This window comes from Pseudonaja textilis, chromosome Z (assembly GCF_049901715.1).
Source record: "Pseudonaja textilis isolate UNSWEBS1 chromosome Z, rPseTex1.2, whole genome shotgun sequence".
Taxonomy (NCBI): Eukaryota; Metazoa; Chordata; class Lepidosauria; order Squamata; family Elapidae; genus Pseudonaja; species Pseudonaja textilis.
Window position 1 is genome coordinate 122,063,764 of NC_142008.1, and position 26,455 is coordinate 122,090,218.

Below are 26,455 nucleotides of genomic sequence, written 5' to 3' on the forward strand. Positions count from 1 at the left end.
AAAATGGTGGGTGCATCTGCTACCTAATACAGCCTCACGTTGAGGAGAAGTTTGGCCCAACATTTACAGTCAGGAGAAAGCCATTTCAGCCCTGTTTGTTGCTCTCCTTGCTACCAATAAAAGAGGACGTTTGTAGCTCTGGGTTGAAAGGAGGGATCCTTGGTGCTCTCTGAGCTTGTTGTTTTCTGGAAGATGTTTCATGATCCAAACTAAATAACATCATCAGTGCTAGTGTTTTACTGGCTAGTGTATCAGTAGCACTGATAATGTTACCTAGTTTGGTAATGAAATGTCTGCCAGAAAACAACCAAGCTCAGAGAGTACCAAGGAGATCTTATTCTCCCCCCACTCCACCCCCAATGTTCAGTAGAAGGTAACTCCCACTCTTACCTAAGCACAGATTTTCCATACTATAATTCTGTGCAGATCTGAAACTTTTACCAGTTCTCTCTTTGCCCTCTAGAATGCTATCATGTTTGGGAAAAAACGCCACACGGACGTGCAATTTTACACAGAGGTGGGCGAAATCACCACCGATTTGGGCAAACACCAGCACATGCACGATCGGGATGACCTATATGCTGAGCAGGTGAGGAGAGGCTGCTTGAAGCTCTGGGGAGGTGGGGAGGGGACAGGGAGAGCTGGAAGCTGGGAGACCAGTTGGGGGCCATGTTGACTGATTGATCTTTGCCCCAGATGGAACGGGAGATGAGACATAAGTTGAAAACAGCCTTCAAGAATTTCATTGAGAAAGTAGAAGCTCTAACCAAGGAGGAATTGGAATTCGAGATTCCTTTCCGAGAGCTGGGGTAAGGACCGTCAGTGGACTGTTAGCTTTTGTTTGAGTGCTGGAAGAGGATAGATGGATGGCGCTCACTTGAGAAAGGGAAAGGATGTGCTGGCTTCAAGGCACATTGAGATAGGCAATAGGCAGGTAGGTTTAGATCAGCGGTGTCAAACTTGATTTCATTGAGGTCCGCATTAGGGTTGTGTTTGACCTCGGGAGGGCACGGGGGGCATGGCCAGGGTAGGTATGGCCAGCTTGACATTACTGTCTGGGTTTGCCTGTGTTGGCCTGAGCGCTCTACCCGTGAAAATTGGCTCCCAAGATTTGTTTTCAGTTGCGTCGGCCTCCTGCAACCTTCTGCCAGTGAAAACTGAGCATGCAGCCCTCTCAAGTTCTGTTTTCGCTGACAGAGGCTCTGCAGCTGGACCTTAGCTGTTTCCAGGACCAGATCTAAGAACCCCGTGGGCCATATCAGGCAAGTTTGACACTCCTGGTATAGATGAATAGACAGATAGATGAGAGAAAGAGACAAGGATGGATGGATAGATGATAAGTAGATAGATTATAGATATAGATAGATGGGTAATAGATAGTAGAACTCATCTAGATGACAAGCCAGAAGTAAAGAACAGGACCACTGCACACAGTTGAGTAAGGCCATGCTCAACTTGACTTACAACCAGTTGCTTACGACTTAACGACCCTTCAACGAAGTTACAAAATACCCCATTGAAGTACTTATGACCCAGTTCCAAAGTTCTGATCAGGCCACACCCACAGACACACCCATGATCATGGAACTCCATATCAAGCGTTCAGTAAACCAGCCCATATAGATGGCTATCTGTAGCATCCCTCAGTCAGATGACTGCATTTGAAGATGTTTTTACAACCATGGCATTTGCTTTGCCGTCGCCATGTTCACTTGATGACTGCAACAAAAAGGTGGTGAAATGGGGTTAGTCAAGTGGGTGACTAGCTACACAAACATCATGACTTATGACCTGTAATGGTCAGACTCCATTACAATGATAAATCAGGGGCTATCTGTATGTTGTATTTTTTTTATTCCATTCCACCCCACTCCAAGGCTCCACTAAGTTGTTATTGGGTGAGGAAAGAAGACTTGCGACTAGTGCCAGGAAATAATCCCTATAAAAATGTTCCTAGATTCAGAAACAAGAAACTGCCTATCAACACAAACACTGCAACTGAGCCAGACCTTTTAAGGCAGCCACACCTTCCTCCAAGATCGCACAGTCGTTTTACAGAGTGATAGGCACAGGAGAAGTTTGCTGTGTGCTCTGACACATCTTCCTGCCTTTGTAAAAGAAGAGCTGAAAAGCTTTGCTATTCCCCCAAAATAAGACCTATCCTGAAACTAAGACTTAGCATGTTTTTACGTGTGCACCTAAATATAAGCCCTATCCCCCAAATAAGCCCTACTTCAGGGCCTGTGCACCTGGCTGGCTGGCCACCCGTTCAGTCTGACTGGTGTAGTGTCACGACCATGAGGCAAGGTAGGGGGATGCAGCTGCCCCGCGCGCCCAGCACCTGCTTACCTCAGGGTCCCTGCAGCCAGGCCATCTGTGCCCCAACAACTTTATCATGGCAGCAGCACCAGTAGGAACCGGCCCACTTTTTCTACTTTTGTGGCTTCCATGGAACAGGAGGCCGAGCGGCATGTTGGTGCCTCGGCTACGAGGCAAGGCAGGTGTCAGGGCATGGATGGCCTGGCTGCAAGAGCCTTGAGGTAAGCCATTGCGGGGTGTGGGGCACCCCCCACCTTGCAGCAGAAGCACTGGCACACCACGCAGTTTCCTGCCCCACTGTGAGCAAGCATAAGAAGTGGCATACCATACATTGGGAAAAAATAAGACACACACACACACACACACACACAAATAAGTCCTAGTACTTTTTTGGGGTCCCAAAAGAAAATAAGACCCTATCTTATTTTCATGGAAACATGGGTACAATTTATTAACATGGTAGGGCTGATCTCTTATTTCTTTTGAGATTTTATGTACATCTTTCCTATAAGGGGATTATCACTGTCTGCTCTTTGCCTCCCTCATCTCACATGAAAGGTTCAATGGCGCTCCCTACCGAAGCACCTGCCTGCTCCAACCAACCAGCAGCGCCCTGGTGAATTGTACTGAATGGGTGAGTGTGCGTTTGCTCAGGAAAGGCATGATATAAAGGGACAGTCTCAGGATGTTTTTGTGTTTTTTTATCTGGCCCTCAGAGCTTAGACAGCTGCAATTCTGACAAACTGGCAGGAGATGCCCTACCACCCACAAAGAGGAGTTGGTTCCTACTATGTAGGCCTTCTCAAATCTTCATGTGTTTCAAATGCTGTCTGTTGTCTCTTAATCTGCATTCCCACTAATAGCAATAGCACTTATACTTTAACAGCCCTCTCTAAGCGGTTTACAGAGTCAGCCTATTGCCCCCAATAATTTGGGTCCTCATTTTACCCATTTTGGAAGGACGGAAGGCTGAATCAACCTTGAGCCTAATGAGATTTGAACTGCCGAATTGCATTCAGCAGCTGGCAGTCAGCAGAAGTAGCCTGCAGTACTGCACTCTAATGACTGCATCACTGTGGCTCAAGTGATATTTACCCTGTTAATATTAAGTGATAAGTGATATTTATTGACAGTTGTCTTCAATACATTAATATTATAGTAACATGCTAGGAGTACAGTGGCTCGTGTGGTTAGTAGGTTGGAGTGGAGGTTAGCAAGACCGTATTTGAGATTTAAGTGCTGCCATGAGGCAAGATTGAGCTCCCGTCCTTTGCTCCAGCTCGTGCCGGGAACGTGAAAGGAGCCCCAAACTGGGTGTTCCCAGACAATGGTGATGTCCTGGCTAATCCTTTCAACCAGAAGTGCCTCGGTGCTTCTGACACGAGAGCAATGCCATTGTACATTTAAGAAAAAAAGTCTGTGACCATTGTAGTCTAGGGCAGGGGTCTCCAAACTTGGCAATTTTAAGACTTGTGGATTTGAACTCCCAGAATTCCTCAGCCAACCATGTCCTTGCTTCCATGATATCCAATATCTCAAAGATTTGGAAGACTAATCGGAGTTCGCTCCCTCCCTGCAGCCTCCGTTTGTGGTAACACTGGATGAGGTAGAGCTGATTCATTTTGAACGTGTGCAGTTCCACCTGAAGAACTTCGACATGGTCATCGTTTACAAGGATTACAGCAAGAAGGTCACGATGATTAACGCCATTCCTGTGGCCTCGCTCGACCCCATCAAAGAATGGCTCAAGTGAGTATGGACACATCCCTTGCATTGGTGTAATTTTCCACTGCCTGGTCAGACCTCTAAGGTCCCTTCCAACCCCATGAGGTTTATCATCTTCATGGCCTGGGTCCAGAATACTTGAGGAACCATCTCATCCCAATGAGAGTGACCCACCCTACCTGTGATGGCAGAAAGGGCATATTGTGGACCCCATCAGGTCAAGGAATTTCAGTCCAGGAGAAGAGCCTTTTATGCCATGATTCCTGCCCTTTGGAACATTGTACTCCCCAAGATAGGATTTGCACCCACCCTCCTGACTTTCCTCAAAGGCTGAAGAACTGGCTCTGCCAGCTGGCCTGGGACCCCAATGGGAATGCACCACCCTGGAGGTGGCTATCAGATTAACAGAAGAACCCCATGTTTCCTCATGTATTTTGTGCTCCGCTCCCCTCATCTTTCAATTGTAAATTATCATTGTCTGTTTATTTAATCTGTGGATTGCCTATCTTACCACGGGGCAACTCCGGGTGACCATAAAATTATAGCTTTGACATTTTAATGTTAACTAGTTTTTAATGTTTATAAGTAGAGAGGTGGTGGCTCAGTGGCTAAGACGCTGAGCTTGTCGATCAGAAAGGTTGGCAGTTCAGCAGTTTGAATCCCTAGCATCGTGTAACAGAGTGAGCTCCGGTTACTTGTCCCAGCTTCTGCCAACCTAACAGTTCGAAAGCATGTAAAATGCAACTAGAAAAATAGGGACCCCTTTGGTGGGAAAGTAACAGCATTCCATGTGCCTTCAGCATTTAGTCATGCCAGCTACATGACCATGGAGATGTCTTCGGACAGCACTGGCTCTTCAGCTTTGTAACAGAGATGAGCACCGTCCCCTAAAGCCGGAAACAACTAGCACGTATGTGCAAGGGGAACCTTTACCTTTTACCTAGTGTTTGTAAGCTGCCCAGAGTCACCTCTAGATAAGATGGGCAGCACACAAATCAAATCATGGCACTAGTGGATTTGTGACGAAAGGGACCCCAAAGGTGCTTTTTCAAGAGGCAACTGGAATCCTGGTTTTTTCTCATCCAAGAAGCTTCTCCCGCTCTGACTGGATGTTTAGAATGGAAGGACTTATGCTCCTTGCAAACAGCTGGTCATATGCATCCTTTTAAAGAGTCATTGAGGCCATTTGGGGTTTTATCTGTGGCCTCAGGGTCAGATGGGTATGGAGCCTTTTTGGAACTGCTGGATGGATTCCTTTAATTGACCATTTTGCTGGAAATCCATTCCTGCTCCCGCACCATTTGAAGGGTGTTCACCCCAAGTGCATAGCTAAATGTCTGTGGAGATTCTCAGTCATCCATGTTGTGATAGCCCCATATGTGCTTTTTCAAGAGACATCTGGACTTCCTTGTTTTTTTCTTAGAAGACATTCATTGCCTCTTGAAAAAGCACCTTTGGGACAACCATGATCCAGTTGACTGAGAATCTCCATAGAGATTGACAAAAGGGACATATTAGATACTACCAAAAGAATGCTCGTTCTTCTCAAAGGCAATGTTTCTGCTGAAGTGTCCATGTTATGGTTCTTCCAGTGCCAATGAAAGATTTGAAGGGGAGTAAATAAACCTTGACTAGTTTGTGTTTAGCACAGAAGTAAAACATATTCACACCTGGCTTTGTGAACAGAGTTCTCTTTGAGAAGAGGGTGTTAGAAAGGCTATACGCTCATCTCTTTCTTCCTTTTTCATCTGCAATCAGTTCTTGTGACATTAAATACACCGAAGGGGTTCAATACCTCAACTGGACCAAAATCATGAAAACAATTGTGGATGACCCAGAAGGCTTTTTTGAGCAAGGTGGCTGGTCGTTCCTCGAGCCAGAGGGAGAGGTATGCGGATGAACCAATCTAGGTAGAAGGGAGGTGGGCAACCCAAACACACACACACCTACTTTCTTTGAAAGGTAGAGATGTATCAATGCCAGAGATTGAAAGAATGATTTGAGAATGGGAAACGGGTTGGGTTGGGTTGGGATGTGTGTGGTGTATGGGGCGATATACTGTTATATAATGCAATGTTATTTATGGTGTATGGAGATAGCATTGCAGGACATTTGTCTAACAAATCTAGAATCGTAGCATGCCTTCCTCAAGCATATCTCTTTCATAAGGGTCTGTAATATAAATGTATTGACTTCCTTAAGAGATGCCATTCCTGTCCCTCTTTCTTTCCCAGGGAAGTGATGCTGAAGCTGGGGAATCTGAGTCTGAAATAGAGGATGAGACCTTCAACCCTTCTGAGGAAGAGTATGAAGATGAGGAGGAGGATAGTGATGAAGACTACTCTTCAGAGGCAGAAGAATCAGGTGAGGAAAGAAGGAGGGTCACTCTGGACTTCTCAGGAGGATCCCTTCCCTTGTCATGTAAGGTCTTTCTCCCTCTTTCTCTCCCTTCCTCTTTCTCTCCCTCCCTCCCTCCTTTCTTCTTCTTCTCACCCCTCTCTCCCTCTTTACCCACTCTCCCCTTCTCTCTCCCTTCCTTTTCCCTTCTCGCTCTCCTTCCCTCTTTCCATCCCCGCTCCCTCCCTTTCCCTATCCCTCTCCCTCTTGCTCCTTCAAGAGGTGTATAATATAATTTCTTTTCTTTGACAGACTACTCCAAAGAGTCCCTTGGAAGCGAGGAGGAGAGCGGGAAAGATTGGGACGAACTGGAGGAAGAAGCACGTAAAGGTAACCCTTCCCTCTCCAGTTCTCTTTTGGAAACCTCTTGGGCCAAACCTGGGCTGGTGAAGCTGCTTGGAAGTGATTTTTAGTTATTTCTTCATTCATCCATCCATTCAATCTATCTATCTGGTTGCTCATCTCAAAAATTCTCTGTTTTCTCATCACAGGAAAGGGAAAATTAAACTTGGGCATGTGGCTTCAGCCAATCCAGAAATCGGTAGCACAAGTAGATCTGGGTGCACCATTTCGCAGTGCCCCTTTGCAATTCATTGATTGCCTGTGGGTTTCTGAATGGAATTCAGGGCCCAGGTTATCACCTTTCTGGCACAAGGCCAAGTGCTTGTGGGACCTCCTTTCCCAATCCCCTCAGTCAAGCCAATAAGATCTGAAAGTTAACATACTATAGGTCCATTCTCTTAAGCCAGCAGTAGACAATTAATTTTTCGAAGGAGCCACATGTGAAACTTGGACTGTTGTGGAGAGACAAACCAATAGGACCGCTATAGCGAACCCCACAGGCCAGATGGAGTCAGCCAAAGGTCCAGATATGAACTGGGAGCCAAAGAATACCCAGGTCTGTCTTGAGCAGTGACACCTTGGGGCATGCAAAAGACCATCTTCCTCTGTGGCTGCATTGGGCCTCATCCAAAGAGCCCCAATCCTGTGAGCCTTGCGTAAGACTTTTCTGCCAGGCATTGGCAGGAATAAAAACTCAGGATTCTTTTGATCGTTGTGTTGGCTGACAGAATTTGTACCATAAACTTTGCTATTAATGGTAGTTCAATTTTAGCATTCTATGTTGTATTCAACACCACTTCCAAGTCGTTTTGTGTGGGCAGCTGTGTAAATCAAATCAGAGAAACTGTTCATTCACCCGCACGATTTCGTGATGAATGAATAGAATATTCATCCATTATATAGCATGAATAGAACTGCCCAAGAGCCAACAGCAAACAGCCCAACCAAAGAAACTCTTAAGACCGCCGCCACCCACACTGACAGGCAAGACACCAGAATATAAACTGACAGCAAACAGCACTCCTTATCAGCCCTGATGATGTTGCCTAGTTAGGCTAATGTAATGTCTGCAAGAAAACAAGCTCATAGAGCCAAGAACCCCTCATGAATAGAATAGAACAACAGAATTGGAAGGACTTTCTGTTGTGGCCTGCCAGTGGCTAGCGAAGCTGGAAGCAGAGTCAGACAGTGAGGAGGTTGGAGTGGAACATGGCCCAGTCCAGGAGGCTGAGGAAGGCTTGGACGAGGGCTATGCGTCAGAGGCAGAGATGGGGCCAGGGCAATCAGGCAGTCATCAACTGCCTTTGGAGTCGAACAGCAGTGAGGCGGGGAGAGCAGCTGGAGCCAGTTCCCAGTCTGCGCATGTACAGAGCTGCCAAAAGAAAAGAACAATTACAAACTAAGGGTCGACGTGGGAGTAAAGCCACAGATGGATGGTGAATGACCCCTTCCATAGGGATTAAAAGAGGAGCAAAAGGGGAGGGGGCTTTTGCAGGAAACAATTTGTTTGTTGCAGCAGTGTGAAGATCTGTCTGTGCACCTCAGAGACTGCCGAGTCTTCCAAGTCCTTCTTTGTCAGTACTGAGTTTGAAAATATTTACTTGGAAGCTCTCCAAGCTAGATAAGGTCTGTTTATCTAATTACACCCTTGAAAGACTGTTTGCCAGGCCTTTGGATGAATGTGAATGCAAGAAATTCACCTTAATTTAATAAAAGGGGTTTTGCCAGGATAAAGTGTCTGCTTGGAGTTTTGGGGGGAAGCCTAGGTCAGAACACTTTCTAGGTTAGGGATGTCAAACTTGTGTCGTCACTGTCATGTGATGTATCCTGACTTTTCTCTGTCACTAAACTGGGTGTGGGGGCAGCCAGCGTGTGACACATCTGGCCCACAGACCATGAGTTTGATAGCCCTATTCTAGTCCAGCCCACTGCTCAAGTAGGAGACCCACTACTATTTCAGACAAGTGGTTATCCAATCTCTTCTTGAAACCCTCCGGTGTTGGAGCATCTACAACTGGTGGCATGTTGTTCCACTGGTTAATTGCCCTCATTGTCAGGAAATTTCTCCTTTAGTTCCAGGTTGCTGCTCTCCTTGATTAATTTCCATCCATCCCTTCTTGTCCTGCCTTCTGGTGCTTTGGAGAATAGGTGGGCCCCCTCTGCTTTCTGACAACACTGATAACACTGCTATCCTGTCACCCCTAGCTCTGCGGAGGTTCTGACTTCTACCTCTCCTTTCCCTGCAGCTGATCGGGAGAGTCGGTACGAGGAGGAGGAGGAGCGCACCATGAACTGCAAGAGGAAGGTTCCCCCCTCCCAGAGTTCAGGACACCACCGCAGCTCCCACAGTCTCAGTCCCGGCCGAAGTTCCGCCCCACTGAAGAAGAAGAGGAAGTAGATTGGGGCAATGACAAACCTTTCCCATCAGTCAGTTGGGGGAGGGGGGCGGGAGAAATTGGGGGGACTGCAGAGGCCTCCCTCCATCAACCAGTCTTTAGGGTCCTGGGAGAGGCAGTCAGCTCCTCCCCACAAACTTTTTTTTTTTCCTCTTTCCCACATCCACACTTCCTTGGCTCCCTTGTTTTGTTTCTCTGGAGCATATTTCGGGTTTTTTACTTTATTTTTCTTCCTCGCATCTTTTCCGAACCATTCGCATGGACCAATCCGCTGCGAGAGAATTCCAAGCTGTGTCCACGATGGACAAAAAAAATGTGCCGATGCAAGCGACAACAGGAAATCCATCTTGGAACTGTGATGGAAAGGAATACATAGCCAAGCTTTCCTAAAGACGCAGGCAAGCAGGACTGGGAGATTAGGACACAAGCAAAAGAAAAGATTCTTGCTTCTTTCTATTCTTTATTTTTTTTTTTGTTCCCCTTTTATGGGATCGCCTTTTCCCCATCCGCCTTTTCTAACTGTCACGCCCCCCGTTTGTATTTATCTGTTTCCAGAGTTGCCGTGTGGGTCTCCAATGAATGAGCGTCGGAAGGGACGGATTAAATGCATTTCTTGTCCTGACCCTCCCTTGTTTCCTTCGGGTGGGTGAGTCGGGGTCCACCTGATCCAGGCCAGGGAGGGAGGGTTGGGGGCATGGGGCTTTCTCAACCTTTTTTTTCCCCTTTCGTAGCCATTAGCACTCTTGATATTTTTGACTTTGGAGACAAACTGAACTATAAAAATGTCTTTTTTATAAATAAAACAAGATTTGGAAAGTTAATTTTGCTGGCTCCAAAAAAAAGTAGCAACCATCCTTTTAATAATGGAAGCCTGTTTACCCGTCTTCGGTTTCTCCATCCTCACTGCCTGGCCATTCATCTGTCCGGTAGATGGCATGCAATGCGACTGCTGCTTCAACTGAGACTTTCAACTTCCCAATCTTGGTGGCGTGGTCTAAAGAACTCAAAACTGGGTGATAAGAAATGAAAAGTACAAGATAGTGTTGTTTTTACCAAGTGGCAATCATTCCTGAAGGGTGGAGAGGCAGAGGAGGAGAAAAACGACTTGAATATTTTTAAGTTGAACATGGAAACTTTCTAATCCTCCAGATAACCTGTTTTCCCGAAAATAAACTGGAAAATAAGCCTTACGCCAAAAATAAGCCCCAGTTAAAATTGTCAGCTAGACATGCATTTAACACCACATTTCCCCGAAAATAATACCCATCTGGAAAATAAGCCCTAGCATGATTTTTCAGGATGCTCATAATATAAGTTACACCAAAAATAAGTCCTAGTTAAGATTGTCAGCCAGACGGACGCATTTACTATCATATTTCCCTGAAAATAAGACAACCAAAAAAATAAGCCCTAATGTTTCTTTTGGAGCAAAAATTAATATAAGACCCAGTGTTATTTTTGGGAAAACACGATAATAACTGGTATCATCCTATACCTGGCAGGAATTTGTATGCAGCTTGCCTTGAGCAGGTAATTTTCCCATGTGAGAAACAGACCGTTGTGGAGGGCAGAATTAATAGAGCTGTGAATTTTAATTGTGTGACCATGTGGACGCTGCAACTGTCATAAATGGGAAAAATGCTCCTGTCACTTTTTTCAGTGCCATTAAGGCTTTGAACAGTCACTAAATGAACTGTTGTAAGTTGAGGACCACCTGTATTTCAATATTCTAAAATTTGGTTTTAAATTAAGCTATCCAAACTTTAGGTGAAAACTGTGCTTCTGTTAATACTTTTATTTCTCTCTGGCCTTGGGAAACTAGTCCTTGGATTTTGGCTGGCAGGAATTCAAATTCAGCCACATCTGAGGAAATGAAAAGCTCCTACCCTCCTTGAACATCAAGTAACCAAACCACATTTGAATGTTAATCCCTTAAGCCAGGGTGTCAAACTCAATTTCATTGAGGGCTGCATCAGGGTCGTGTTTGACCTCGAGGGGTTGGCCATGGTGAGCGTGGCCAGTTTGACTTCGTTTGTATTGCAGGGGCACCTATGATGGCCAAGTGCTAAGGCAGGACTTCTCTCAGGCCCTCCCTCACTCATAATCCTTCGTTCCTTTTCTTCTTTTTCTTTCCTTCTTTACTCTTCTTTCTTCCTTCCCCTCTTTCCTTCTTTTTCCTTCCTAGCTCTCTTCCCTTCTTTTTCTTTCCTCTTTCCCTTTTTCCTTTCCTGTCCCTTCTTCCATGCTCAAATGCAAAAGGGAAGCATTTCTTCTTTTGTTTTTAGTTTCTTTTGCTAGCCTTCTGCCAGTAAAAATGGAACCACCACCACCACCCCAATGCGTGGTCCCCCCAGACCCCATATTCAGCCACCATGGCCTTCTGCAGCCCTCTGCCAGCGAAAATGGAGTCAGGGAAGCTGTGTGCGACCCTCCCAGACTCCATATTGGGGTGTGATGGCCTCGGGCTCCGTTTTCACTGGCGGAGGCACCATGATTCAGTCCTTACTGTTTCCAGGGCAGCTCCACAGGCCAGATTTAAGCACCCCACGGTCCAGATGCGGCCTGTGGACCTTGAGTTTGACACCCCTGCCTTAAGAGTTGCCTTGGGTTGTGTGTGTTTGATTGCTTCCAGTTTTTTGAAGAGAGTCATACCTTGTAAGTCTTGCTCAAAAATGTCGTTCCCAGTCAGAAGAATCTCTCTCAAATCCACACTGGAGAAGCCCACATCTTCGCATTCCCCGCTGGCTCCAGGAAGAGGCTCACTCACCACTATAAACTGCAGCCTGTAGCCAAAGGGGAGACTTGATCAATACCTATCCTGGGAATTTCTTCCCCACAACTTTTTATAAGAGCAGCACTGACACTCACTTGTTCCATTCGGGATCCTCAGCCGCAAGCATGGAAAGCAGCATTTGCCTCTGGAAACTTTTGGGATCTGCATCCAATTTGATCACTGAGACAAAAGGATTCAGCAAGTTATTTAATTCTGATATCTATGGAGATTCTCAAATCATCCAGACCATGCTTTTTTTCAAAAAGGGTTGGGTTGTTGCTGCTTTTTCCTTGAAAACCCAAAGGTGCTTTTTCGAGAGGCGACTGGACTTTCTGGTTTCTCTTTGAAGAAGTTTTGCATCTCATCCAAGAAGCTTCTTCTCGAACGAAAAACCAAAAAGTCTCTTCAAAGAAAAACCAAAAAGTCCAGTCGCCTCTTGAAAAAGCACCTTTGGGAAAATCATGACCTGGATAATTTGAGAATCTCCATAGACATTTTCTTGAAAACGTTTTGCTTCTTCCTCTCATAAACATTTTTATTTGTTATAAAATATAAAATGCAAAAGTAAATAAAAGAGCAGTGGGGAGGAAGGGGAAAGGGGAAAGAAAAGTGAGGAAAGGTAGCAGGAAAGGAAACATTGACTTCCGACTTTCAGTAGAATAAAGCATTAGTTCCTGCAACTGTTCATCATATGTTTTAGTCTCCCCTAATCATCCTGGTTGCTGTTCTCTGCACGTTTTCTAGAGTCTCAACATCTTTTTTATAGTGTGGTGGCCAGAATTGGCTTTATCTCTTTGTTAATGCAATTTAGGATTGCATTGGCTTTTTGGGCTGCTGCAGCACACTTCTGGCTCATATTTACACTCCAAGATCCCTCTCACAGTTACTGCTATTAAGCCTGGTGTCACCCAGTCTATATATGTACTTTTGTTTTTTCTTGCCTAAGTGTAGGACTTTTCTCTGCACTGAATTTCATTTTGTTAAAGTCAACATGTTGCCCCCAACAATCTGGATCCTCATTTTACCGACCTTAGAAGGATGGAAGGCTGAATCAACCTTGAGCCTGGTGAGATTTGAACTGCAGGCACCCGGCAGTCAGCAGAAGTAGCCTGCAGTACTTCATTCTAATCACTGCACCACCACGGCTCTACCATTATGCACTATTGCAAAGTGCAATAGCACTTCAACTTACATACTGCTTCGTAGTGCTTTACAATGTCCACCCTCCTAAGCCAACATGGTCCTAACATCCAGAGGCTCTTCAAGTTACAGAAGTCTACTTTTATTTTCACTCTATTTTCTTCCTTAGCAAATTTTAAAAAAACGGGATCCATGTACTGGGCTCACCTTTGCTGAAGTGGAAATAGATTTCCTCAGTCCCTCTGGGTTTCCGCAAAGAGAAAGCAGTCTCCGTTTCCTCCAGAGGAACTCCAGGGAAGTGGAATTCGACATAGAGTTGTTGGATGGTCTCATCAGCCGCAGGCCAGCTTTCGGGCAAAAGGCCAAGGGAAATTACTTCCACCCGAATATACTCTGAAGGTTGCTGAGGGTAGAAAAGAATGAAACCAATAAAAAGGAACATTTGTGACTCAGGATTGAACTGTAGGGTCCTTGGGGCTCTCTTGAGGTTGATAGTTTTCTTGCCACCATCATAGTTTCACAGTTCACATTATCTTGTCCTCATTTTGGGGGGTCTCACCAGCAGGCAGTGGTGGGATTCAAAAAAAAAAAAAATTACCAGTTCTGTGGGCATGGCTTTGTGGGCGTAGTGTGGCTTGGTGGGTGTGGCAGGGGAAGGATACTGCAAGATTCCATTCCCTCCCCACTAACCTGCTTTCCAGCTCCGTTCTCCAATGCAGGGCAACAAAAGAAGACCCAGCCGATCAGCTGGGACTCGAGAGGCAGAGAACAGATGGGGGGCAGGCCAGTCAGAGGTGGGATTTGCTGCTTCTCCGAACTACTCAAAATTTCCACTACCGGTTCTCCAGAAATGGTCAGAACCTGCTGAATCCCACCTCTGCCTACAGGCCTTGTGCATAACAAACTATCCTCTGAAACCAGTGTTAAGCTTTGCAAACTCTAGTTGCCAGGATACGGAATGTTGGACCCCAGCAAATTGCAGCTGACTTAATAAACTGTGATTAAACACATGTACTTATTTATGATTTTTACAAGTTACTCAAGGCAGGGAACATATCCAACACACCTTCCTCCCCCTATTTTCCCCAGGACAACCACCCTCTGAGGTTGAGCTGATATAAAGTGATTGGCCTAAGGTTATCTAGCCAGCTTTCATGCCTAAGGAGGGAGTAAAACTCACAATCTCCTAGTGTTTGGCTCAAAGACACCCAGCTGTCTTTAATGCCTAAGGAGGGACTAGAACTCAGTCCCTTGTTTCTAATGTGGGAAATTTTCTTTATTCTTAATATTAAAAAGAGACAAGAGTACTACATTTCCCCAAAGGAGAAATGGAGAAACATTCTTAAAGCTACAAACCAGCCCCAATCTTTCTGCATAGAAAAAAGCCTCAACAAAAGATATTGGTCTTTCGAAATGGAGATTTTATATCCATTCAGAAAGACTGGCCCATCCTATTAATAAACAAAACACCATCAGCCACAGCTCTGGAGCTGATGGAATTAAGAATTTACATTCCCCACACACAAATTCTAAGGACAGGACAGGACCTTTAGGACGTAACAGGATTTACCCACCACCATTAGAATAGCAAAAGACACAAGACTCACTACATTGCACAACCCCCTGGAGCATCTCAATCGTAAAACCTCTAAAAAGATCCATCCACTCACTCAGCCATTTTGTCAGCCACCCCAGAAGCATTGCTGCTGTCACTGAAGTTTCTGGAAACCAAATAATCAGAGACCTTCCTTTCCATGTGGCCTGCATTTTATTTCCAATGTCTTTTTACCGGCTTCAAACTGCATTGGATTTTTCTTCCAACACTAGTCTGCTGCTTTAACCACCAGACCAAACTAGCTTTGTGTCTCAAATCACTGCTTTGGTGCTGTGTGTAAGCCAAGTCAGTCCATCCTACTTTGTAAGCAACCTTTGTAACAGTAAGATTTTCCTCTTGGAACTTAGTGGTAACTACTCACCAGATCAGGATAGTCCTGTGTGGGTAACCCCACCACCACTTCGTCACTTTCTGTGGTCTGAGATTCACTCATCTCTTGCTCCTCCCCATCTGCAGATAAAGAGGGGAGAAAAAAAATTGTAGCACCTGCTGAGCATGGAAAGTAGTATTGTGAAACACACACAATCTAAACTAGTTTCTTTTATTATCTAGAAAACTAGGGCCCTATTCTTAAAGATAAAGGTTCCCCTTGCACATACATGCCACTCGTTTCCACCTCTAGGAGCTGGTGCTCATCTCTGTTACAAAGCCAAAGAGCCAGTGCTGTCCGAAGAGTCTCCGTGGTCATGTGGCTGCCATGACTAAACACCAAAGGTGCACTGAACACTGTTACCTTCCCATCAAAGTGGTCCCTGTTTTTCTACTTGCATTTTCACATGCTTTCGCACTGCTAGGTTGGCAGAAGCTGGGACAATTAACAGGAGCTCACTCCATTACGCAGCACTAGGGATTCGAATTGCCGACCCTTCTGATCGACAAACTCAGCATCTTAATCACTGAGCCACCACGTCCCTTGACAGAACAGAACAGAACAGAAGGGCCCTGTTCTTAGTTCTCTTAAATTGACCTGTTGCAAGATAAGATCCCATCACCAGTATTGAAATGAGCCCACCTCTAATTTCATCTGTTTTCCTGCAGAGATCAAAGAAGGATATTATTGGATGTGGTGCTCTCTGAGCTTGGCAGTTTTCTTACAGTCATTTCATTATCCACCTATGTAACATCATCAGTCCTAGAAGGGATTAGGGTTTACCCTCTATTTATATATTAGTGGCTTGCCCAAGCAGTAATTGTGGAAGTGTTGTTTTCATCTTGGTAATTCCTTGATTACTGTTTACTGTTTGATTGCTTGTCTGTGTTGGCAGTTCTTTGATTGAAGTATTGTTTACTCTTGATTGTTCGTCCGGTGTTTTCAGGAGAGTCAATCCCTGCTTATCTGGGTGTTGATTGTTGGCAAGGAGATGTTTTGGTATTTTTGTTTCCTCTTTAGTTTTTTTATTGTCTTTTCCTTCCTTCCTTCCTACACAGAAGATGCCACCTAGTAGGATATTGAAATGTCTGTAAGAAAACATCCAAGCACCAAGGACTCCCCAGTACAACCCTGAACTGCAAATATGATCTTTTGTTGATGTCTTGGGTTTGCTCCATCAAGATCTTGTTGTGTAATATTTTTGCTGCCACCTCATAAGTCTTAGGGACGCGGTGGCTCAGTGGCTAAGACGCTGAGCTTGTCGATCAGAAAGGTCAGCAGCTCGAATCCCTAGCGCCATGTAAAGGAGTGCGCTCTTGTTCCTTGTCCCAGCTTCTGCCAACCTAGCAGTTCGAAAGCACGTAAAAAATGCAAGTATAAAAATAGGGACCACTATGGTGGTAAGGTAATAGCGTTCCGTGCACCTTTGGTGTTTAGCCATGCCGGTCACATGACCATGGAGACATCTTCGGACAGCGCTGGCTCTTCAGCTTTGTAACAGAGATAAGCACCAGCTCCCTAGAGCCAGAGATGACTAGCACATATGTGTGAGGGAAACCTTTACCTTTACATAAGTCTTATCTTGGACCAGGATGTTAGTCTGGAGGCTGGAGATCCAAGATCTAACAGGAGATCCTATTTATTCCTATGAATAAGAAATTCAAATAAACTTATGTTTAGTGACCATCGCAACTTCAAGCGGTCACTAAATAAACTATTGTGTTGAGGTCTACCTGTATTGAATTCTCTTTACGTTTCCCAATTTATTAAGTGAAAGAAACAGAATAACAGAGTTGGAAGGGACCTTTTAGGTAATCTAGTCCAACCCACTGCCCAAGCAGGAGACCCTACACCATTTCTGACAAATGGCAGTCCAATCTATTCTTGAAAGCTCCCTATCAATTTCATCTAAAATCTATTGGGATTAATATGAGAGAGAGTCAAAAAGTTTTCTCTCTCTCCCTTACCCCGATTTAATAAATTTAATTATTGTTTCCTCTACAAATTCAACATCTGGGCCAGTGTTTTTCAACCTTAGCCACTCTGAACAAGGGTGGACTTCAAGTCCCAAAATTCCTCAGCCAGCATGATGACTGGAGAATTCTGGGAGTTGAAGTCCACACATCTTAGAATAGTTAAGGTTGAGAAACATTGGTTTAGATTTGTCCTTCAAGAACATTATGAGTTGTGATAGTATACCAGTGTCCTTCGGTACAGACTCTAGAATTGATTCTTTGTCCAGCTCTCGATCCATCTTTGCTGTCTCTTCAACATTCAACGTTTCTTCTTCTTCCTCTATCCTCTCTTCCAGCTCCATCTGCCCAGATATAAAACCCAGTTTCCTCACAAAATGGATCATGACTTTAGGACTATAATTGGTGCTACATAAGCAAATATCCACAGGTATGTTTCAATTCGACATTATAATCTTAGAGAATTTAGCTTCTCTTGTCATGGTTCAGAGATACTTGAAGTGGATGGCACATTGTATGTAGCAAATTCCTATGTAATAATAATAAACAATGTTATTAATAAGTAATGATAATAAGAATTAATAATAATAAATAATGAACTAAGATGATTTAAAGGCCTAGAAACTAAAACATATGAAGAATGGTTGCAGGATTTGGATTTGACTAGTCTAAAGAAAGGAAGGACTAGGGGGGACATGATAGCAGTATTCCAGTGTTTGAGGGGCTGCCACAAAGAGCAGGGGTCAAATTATTCTCCAGAGCACTTTGATTGGCCCAAAGTCACCCAGTCAGCTTTCATGCCTAAGGCAGAACTTGAACTCCCAGTGTCCTGATCATTTGCCCAAAGTCAGCCAGCCAGTTTTCCTGACTAAGGTAGGACTAGAATTCAGATTCTCTTGGTTTCTAGCCTGGTGCTTTAACTACTATACCAACTGGCTGTCTTATCCCTTACCTTGGGGATACTTTTGACCGCTTTCTTTTTTGTTCTTCGTTTCTTGAGTTCTCGTGTAGGAATCACTTGGGCGGAAAGGAGTTCCAGCTCATTTTTTATCTTTCTGCTTTTCTGAAGGTGTTTTTCATCCACCTGTAAGAGAGGTTTCAGAGGACAAGATAGCTAAGAAACATAGTTCTTTTTCTTGCAAATACATTGATCATTTGTCATTAGAAGCTGATTATTTTTATTTCCCCGACCCTCCTCCTCCCCAAAAATAAAGTCTTGGGCAGATTTTCCAAAATTATTTATGACAGGAGAAACACATTCCTAAAAATATAAACATCTTACAAATCTTTGCTCTATAACAGGGGGATGGGTCAAACTCGATTTCATTAAGGGCTGCATCAGGGTTATGTTTGACCATGGATGGGGGAGGGGTGTCTGGGATGAGCATTGCCAGCTCGATATCAAGTCATGTCGGGGGCACCTGTGATGACCAAGGCAGGACTTCCCTCAGACCTGCACTCCCATTATAACCTTCCTTCCTTCCTTCCTTCCTTCCTTCCTTCCTTCCTTCCTTCTCTCTCTCTTTTCATTCTCCTTTCTACTTCTTTCCTTTTTTTATCTTTGCCTTTCCTCTTTCCCTTTCTTCTTTCCTGTCCCTTCTTGCATGTTCAAATGCAGAAGGGGAAATCATTTCTCCTTTTGTTTTGTTTTTAGTTTCTCTTGATAGCCCTTGGAGCTCTGTTTTTGCTGGCAGAGGGCTGCAGGAGGCCATTGTGGCCGAAAACGGGCCCGGTCCTTTGCTCTTTTCAGGGCCAGATCTAAACAACCCGTGGGTCAGATTCAGCCCGTGGGCCTTGAGTTTGATACCCCTGCTCTATAACATTGAAAAGATATTGGTAAAAATAACAAGAATAAAACTGTAAAAAGGGCACAATTCTACTGTTGCATGATCCCTGGAATAAAATCTAAATATAAAAAATGCCTTGAAGATAGGGAATGACTTAGGTTGCAACTGAAAACATGTTGATGAAAGGACCAGAGAAGTGTAACAGTCCACAATCACAATTTGGATCAGAATTTCATTGCCAAGCCAGCTGGTTGTCGAATGAGTTGTGTGCAATTTTATGGCCTTTTGGGTCACTGCTGTGAATTAAATCACTGCCATCATTAAGTGAATCATGCGGTCATTCAGCGAATCCAGCTTTTCCCATTGACTTTGTTTGTCAAGAAGTCGGCTAGAAAGGTTGCAAATGCACATAAACCCAGAATGATCATATATACAGGCTGATGGCCAGGAGTCCAAATTTTGATCACAAGCCTGTTTCCTACGTGTGAGGACTGAACATCATCTTACTTATTTTAAGTCTAAGTGCTATTCACTTTTCCATAGGTTGGTACCACCACTGGGATGAATTCTCCACTCTGCAAGCCTCCATACCTGTGAAGGTTATGGGTGCTTCATTATTGGAGGGTTTTTTTTAATAAAGTTTTATTTGTGTTTTCACACATACAAAATACAAGTAAAACATCTTTTTTGAAAATAGCATGGTCCCGGGTTGAACTTCTTTATACAGACACAAAACTCAATTTCATGCTCCTTTTTGTGTTCTATTCCATATCTTATACTATTCTACATTTTCTATATAGTTTTTCCCCTCTTAATTTTCTCAATTTTATTTTGATTATCTCATCTCAATTCAAATCATTATATTTATACTTTTGTCTGTTCTGCTTCAATTTCATATTATCTTTTCTCATTAAACACATTTTCTCCTGTAGTTACTAATTGGAGTATGACACCTTTATATCTTTTAATTACATCCATTCAACTCTTATTTAAACTTCAATTATACCTTAAGGTTATGACCTTCAATATCATACATAATACATAACTTCCAATCGAATTCTGCTTGGTACATTCTTATAATACACACTATATTCTTTAAAAAAAAAGATTATAAATATATGTAATTATAAACCCTCATTCCACTCCAATTCAGTTCTATCATTAATAATCATTAAAATCTTAGCATCCTTAACACTTCTTTTCAATTAAATATCATGCTTCCTTAAAGACATATATAATCTCCATAATTAATTTTTCCCTTATTTCTCTTCACATATATTTTGTAAATCATTAAATATTCATTTTGTTACATTTATTTATTGACAAGCATTCCACTGAATTACGATAGCTATTTTATCAAACCTTTTAATCATACATTGTTTCATATTTTCTAAAATTATTTCTGTTTCTAATATAACAATACTATCTTATGTACCTTTGCAGAATCCCTTTTTCCATTAAATTTTCACCCATTATCTCTAAATAGGCCCTGTTTCTCTATATTTTGTTTCTGTCCTTTATAACTTCTTTTCCTTTCTTTCTTCCCTCTCATCTTCTCCCTCTTCTTTTTACCCCCTTGTCTCTCTACTTCTAATTCTCTCTTCTGCATTTCCCTCTTCTGTTGCTTTCTGATTTTATACTTATTTTTCACTCTATTTTGGGGGGAGTTGTTTTTCCCAATCTTAAACTTTCCATTCTCTTTCCCCCCTTTCCTTTTTTTCCCCACCTAAGATTACTTGTTCATTAAAGATGGCTTCTTCTTTGTCCCAATCTTCTTGTTCTGCAGGCATTTCTTGTTTCTCATAATTCCAAATCTCCATTTCTAAAAACTGAAATACGAAGCCAAAAGAACCTCTCCCTTCTTGTGCATCTTCTTTGTACTTTTTAAGTTCCATTTTTAGTTCTTATAAAAGTGGAGCCATTTTAAACAGTTTTAAACAACCACCTAATTGATTTTGGTCATTCAAATACAATAACCAAAAATCCAGAAATCATCAAGTAATCCAAATAGTCCCAAGTTATTTCTTCTTATTTCTTTTTCCACTTTCTCTTCCTGGGATTTTTGTTGCGATGTTTCAGTTAAAATGTATTTTTTGGAAGTCTTGTTGAGATTTTGCTGTAAGTGCTTTTTAATTCCAGGCAGTCTCCTCCCTTCCAGATCCTGCCCTTTTATTCTTTTTCTCTCCTTTCCTGTTTTCAAAAGTGTTTAATTATCCAGAAATCTTTATTATCCCTTTGACTTTTTATTTTCAGCATAAATGCCTATTAATGTCAAAGTGGATTTTTTTCCAATTTCTTACTTAAGTCTCTTAGCAGCATAGGAAAAGGAGGGGGAAAAAACCAAATCTTTTCCCTTTTCTCTCTCCTTCGCAGCTTAAAAATCTTTTTAGGGAACAATGTTATTGGGTTTTTTTTAATAGTTTCAATTCCGGGGTACCTTATTTGTTGCTTTTGCTGTTTGACCCGGTCAACCAAAACTTTCTCTTCTTATCTTCGTCCTGCACATTCTTTTCTGGTGGAGTTCTTCTTTGTGGTGGCCATTTTTGACCACTGCTACAACCGCCTTAGGGAAAGGGAGTAATGGCCAGCTGGGGAGGAGAGATGCAGCTCTTCTCAACCCTGCAGGCAGTCTCCCCTTCTTCACCACCTCTACAGGGTGGCTTAGCCCCGAAACCAGCCGGCTCGGGCCGCTCCAGCAGCAAGCATGGATCGAAGCCTTGCAGAGATGAGGTTTTGGTCTGTCTTTGAAGAAGCTCAAACTGAAAGTCCATCACTGGAGGTTTTTAAGAAGGGACTGGACAGCCACTTGTATGAAATGGCATAGAGTCTCCTACTTGAGCAGAAGGTTGGACTACAAGACCTCCAAGGTCCCTTCCAGTTCTATTCTGGTTGATTGATTGAAGGTGAACATTTGTTCTCCAAGTTTGTGGTTGGGTTTCCAAATGTTTCATTTCCAGGCTAGGTAACATCATCAGTGGAACTGCTACCTAACCTGGTAATGAAATTCTGGAAACCAACCAGTGGTGGCATTCAAAAATTTTTACTACCTGTTCTGTTGGTGTGGCTTGGTGGGCTTGGCTTGGTGGGCATAGAAGGAGAAGGATACTCCAGAACTGGTCAGAATCTGCTGAATACCACCTCTGCCTGAAGGCCTTATGCATAATACACCATCCTCTGAATCCAGCTGGTCAGAACCTGATGAATACCACCTCTTATTGTGATTCTTTGTAGATTGTTAAACAGTTTTCCTAGCCCTTAAATTAATTACTTTTTGCCACCAAAGCTGACAATACAATTGTTACCCAATAATTCTGTGGGCATGGCTTGATGGGCGTGGCTTGGTGGGCATGGCAGGGGAAGGTTACTGTAAAACCCCATTCCCTCCCCACCCCACTAACCTGCTTTCCTGCTCCGTTCTCCTATGCAGGGCAACAAAAGAAGACTCAGCCAATCAGCTGGGATTCGGGAGACAGAGAATAGATGGGGGAGGGGCAGTCAGAGGTGGTATTTCTGGTTCTCCAAACTACTCAAAATTTCTGCTACCAGTTCTCTAGAACTAGTCAGAATCTGCTGAATACCATCTCTGAAACCAACCCACAAGCTTGGAGAAAGAACCTCCATCCTCACTCTACATCTGAGCTATAGATGTTTGCCATACCTGTCTGTGCAACAGGTTTTGCTCATCAGCGATCTGCATCTCCAAGGAACGTGCTCGGATGGCCTTGTAGCGAACATTTTCAGGAGGCAAATAAAGGGCCTTCCATTCTAGGCTGAGGTGGATGGAACCATTGGGCTTCCTTGCAGGGTCCATGAGGTCAAAGTCTCCTGGAGATGGGGGGGGGGGAGAGAGACAAGATCTGGATCTGGAACAACATCAGGATCCAGGCTGCAGTCAGTTTAGTTTTGGAAGTGGCATCTTAAACTTGCTGTCAATTCTGAAGGAAACCTGGCTGAATCTATCTTTTGCTGTCTCATGGTTGCCACGAACTCTGAGGCTAGCAGTTAAAACAAAAAGCTTTATTGTGGGATTCAAGATCATCCCAATAGGTGGTAGTTTAAACGAGGAGAGGAGTGACCAAGCAGCCCACTAACTACTTTAATTGGACAATGTGGCCTGTGACATTTGGGGAGGGAAATATTTGCTCTTTGAATTAGTTTAAAACTATGGGAAACTTGAGAGTTGGTTTTCACTAGCTGTGCCAATATGATGTATCCAATAAACATGTTCTTTGAGGAATCTACCTGCCTCAGAATTCTGCTTTTGGTGGATGTGTTACCCAGATTGCTGACACTTGCACTGAATTGTCTTGAAGTATCATTTGTGTTCCATTTCAAAGGATTGAGCATGGCTTTCTGGATATGGAAACTCCAACACAAAGAAGTCCTTGTGCGGAGGTTGGGACTGATATTATACTGTATTTCCCTCTATGATATGATTACAGTGATTGTTGTGCAGTGGTCTAAAGGTGGAGCTCTTGCCTCATAATCAGAAGGCTGTGAGTTTGATCCTAAGTGTCAAAATTTGTGGGAGAAATGAGGTGGAACAAGAGCCGAAAGAGATTGAGAGGTTGGCTCCATTGGCCTTGAAGGAAACTGCAGAAGGCAGGCAGAGTCAGTCCAGGCAGGGTTTTTCAGGATTAGAAAGGTTTGCAGACAGTGTGAAGCAGAGGAGTCAGAGCTCAGGCGAAGAGCAAAGACCAGTCCCTCCTGATCCTAGAGCACGGAGAAAAGAGAGAAGGCGAGAGCAATGCAGACTGAGCTAGCTACGAGGGAGAGTGCCCCACCCCCTTTCACAAGGCACACCTGGGAGATGGAAGGAGGTGTCGGTGGGAGGGGCATTTGTTGGAAACAAGCATTGAATCTGTGGAGCCTCGTATGCACTTGCCAACGGCTGGAGATTACTGTGTTCTGTCTCATGGGGCTTGCCCAGTTTGCCTGCTTCATTGAACTTCTTGCTCTGGTTACTGTTTGGCTAACCTGGCTTATTGGACTACTCACAGCCAGAAGTTGCTGAAAGTGTGTGTGAGAGTTTTGCTCCAGGACTTGTAGAAAACATGGGGACGTTTGGGGGCAAAGTTGGAGCAATTAAAGGGAGTTAGACCTGTTATCTGGCTGTGTTGCTTTCATGCCACACCCAGGGTCACCACACCAGATAGAGGCAGATATTTCTCTCTCTGGGCACAATGAGAATATATCTGCTGAATATTACTCGGCATTGGCAACAGGAAGGGCATCCAGCCATTAAACACTCTGCTAGCTCCATTCAGTTGCTCAAACTCCACCCTGCAAGGGATTATGGGGTTGTTAAAAGATGATGATATGAATACAGTGGTTGACCTGGAGGTTTTGAAAGAATCTTCAGAGCTTCACTGGGGTCAGTTGACTTATGCCAGGCTGCAAAGGACCTTCAAGATGACCATGGAAGAAGAACTCAGGAAGATGTTATGAAAGAATTCAAGAAGTTATCAAAGAACTCTTAGGAGACCTCGCATAAAAGATTGCACAGTCTTAAGAAAAAGGGAACATGGGAAAGAAATTCAAAATGACCTGCCTTGATTTTATTTAGGGTAAGATAGGACAGAGCAAACCTTGATGGGCTTGTTACTTAACCCAACACAATTGCTGGAATTGTACTGTCTGTTTCTTGATCAGCCCTCGATCTCAAAGAGCTGAAATCAATAATAAAGTCTATTGACGTGTGCACCTCCTACCTGAACTCTGTTTCTGCTGGCACTGTGGGATGGTCATTTGCTTTATCCAGGCTGTGGGTCAGATCTAAGCACCCCCGTGGGCAGGATCGGCCCGCAAACATTGAGTTTGATACCCTTGTCCTAGATCCAAAAGTATCTAGCACAGAAGACGGTTCAAGAAAGCAAGGCTAAATTTATCTAGTATCTTTTGTCACTCTCACCTTTGATGCTATGCCCATGCGCTAATGGTACCAGTGGGATCTGAGCTTTGCCCAAGTAGCTTCCAGGTTCCTCTTCCTCATCATCAAACACATAGACCCACAAACTCTCCACAAGCAAATAATGGTGCAGCTCAGGAGTGATATGCAGAGCAAACTTCTTCACATCTTCAAAGTCGGGATGGTTGCTGGACCGAATGATGGGCGTGTCATGATCTGGGAAGGTGAAGAACTGGTACATGGCATATGGGCTGGGCTGTGAGCCAATCCAACGGCTTCTCAAATTGGCACAGCTCTTGATCTGGATGCACAGCTCATTCCGGTTTACGCCTTCGGTCTTCTAAGGAGGGAAAAAGGAATGGCGGTGATGCAGCAGGGAAGCAGCGGCAGTTGTCCAGTCCACAGTTTCTTCAAGTTTGACAATATTCATTTCTTGCTGCAGGTTTTAATAAGAGGGTTTCTGACTCTGAATTGGAACACAATAATTATATCCTGTATTGATTCTTTCAGCCTATCAGTGAGCTGCATATGACCTCTGGAAGGAATAGGCTTTTGAGTACTACAGGGTAACACGAAAGGAGAGGGAGAGCATTGGAGGCCATGGTGACGCAGTGGTTAAGAGTGCAGTATTGCAGGCTACTTCTGCTGACTGCCGGCTGACTGCAATTTAGCAGTTTGAATCTCACTAGGCTCAAGGTTGATTCAGCCTTCCATTCTTCCGAGGTGGGTAAAATGAGGACCCAGATTGTTGGGGGCAAAATGTTGACTCTGTAAACTACTCAGAGAAGGCTATAAATCACTGTAAAGTAATATATAAGTCTAAGTGCTATTGCTATTGTTTTCTGTGGATGGAATCTGCAGAATAGTTCCAATACCCATAACTTCGAACAATCACTGAATCAAGGGTCGTAAATCAAGGACAACCTGCAGCGCTACTTTGAGCAATGCAACTATTTTGGGGGATTCACAAACTGCATTAATGAAGACCTACTGGTACCATGTGAATAGGAGATGGCCTAAAGTTGCTCTAGGGCAGTGTTTCTCAACCTTGGCCACTTTAAGAAGGGTGGACTTCAACTCAGCACAGCTGGCTAGGGAATTTTGGAGGTTGAAGTCTACCTGTCTCAAAGTGGTCAAGGTTGAGAAATACTACTATTTAGGGTATTTAGGGGAACCTGCAAGCTTTTCAAAGTATTTTTTCATAGTAAAATTTTTGGCAAAATGATAGATTGATTTTTCCACTAATGGTTTCCTGTTGGGTTGTGTTTTTGCTTTCTGGCTTATTTGCTCCTAATTTTTAGTGTACAAACCAAGAAGGCTTAAACGCTGACCACAGATCTGATTTTTGAACAGTGGTTCAAACTCCTTTTTCCTTACTCTGTTGCCTTGTGGTTGCCAGCTCTGTGGGGCTACAACTGGAGTTCCTGCTCCAGCAGAGAGACGTGTCAGCATTTGGCTTTGACAGTGGGGCAGCTGTGAAATCTGTTTGAATGGAAAGTGAAGTTTCAACCCGTATTCCAAAAGACCATAATCCTCACCCATGGGACCTGGAGGAATAAGGGTAGGAAAACAAATGGCATTTTGGATGGATAGGTAAAAGTTGGAGCAAAATAACAACAACAGCAATAACAATAACAATAATAATAATTATTAGTATTTAAAAAGTCATCAGGTACCATGTACAAGAATTTTATAAACTACATCAAAAAA

At 43.6% G+C, this 26,455-nt stretch overlaps 2 protein-coding genes across 4 annotated transcripts in view; one reads left to right on the plus strand and one right to left on the minus strand.

Moving 5' to 3' along the window:
• The window catches only part of SUPT16H (SPT16 homolog, facilitates chromatin remodeling subunit), a 28,344-nt gene extending 18,349 nt beyond the window's left edge, over window positions 1–9,995 (plus strand). The window contains exons 12-19 of the mRNA XM_087917284.1: window positions 464–589; window positions 697–809; window positions 2,878–2,953; window positions 3,899–4,068; window positions 5,803–5,932; window positions 6,279–6,408; window positions 6,694–6,771; window positions 9,030–9,995. Of these exons, the coding sequence (XP_087773410.1) occupies window positions 464–589; window positions 697–809; window positions 2,878–2,953; window positions 3,899–4,068; window positions 5,803–5,932; window positions 6,279–6,408; window positions 6,694–6,771; window positions 9,030–9,181 (975 nt within the window). The 3' untranslated portion in view covers window positions 9,182–9,995. The remainder of the gene's footprint in view (window positions 1–463; window positions 590–696; window positions 810–2,877; window positions 2,954–3,898; window positions 4,069–5,802; window positions 5,933–6,278; window positions 6,409–6,693; window positions 6,772–9,029) is intronic.
• RPGRIP1 (RPGR interacting protein 1) overlaps window positions 9,712–26,455 on the minus strand; it is a 51,634-nt gene continuing 34,890 nt past the window's right edge. For all 3 annotated transcript variants that reach the window (XM_087918077.1, XM_087918076.1, XM_087918075.1), the window contains 10 exons: window positions 26,123–26,292; window positions 24,749–25,085; window positions 22,496–22,662; window positions 18,003–18,134; window positions 17,277–17,394; window positions 15,069–15,157; window positions 13,300–13,495; window positions 12,048–12,132; window positions 11,832–11,962; window positions 9,712–10,188 (listed from right to left, as the gene is read on the minus strand). In XM_087918077.1, coding sequence (XP_087774203.1) covers window positions 10,055–10,188; window positions 11,832–11,962; window positions 12,048–12,132; window positions 13,300–13,495; window positions 15,069–15,157; window positions 17,277–17,394; window positions 18,003–18,134; window positions 22,496–22,662; window positions 24,749–25,085; window positions 26,123–26,292 — 1,559 coding nt within the window. In that variant the 3' untranslated portion in view covers window positions 9,712–10,054. The remainder of the gene's footprint in view (window positions 10,189–11,831; window positions 11,963–12,047; window positions 12,133–13,299; window positions 13,496–15,068; window positions 15,158–17,276; window positions 17,395–18,002; window positions 18,135–22,495; window positions 22,663–24,748; window positions 25,086–26,122; window positions 26,293–26,455) is intronic.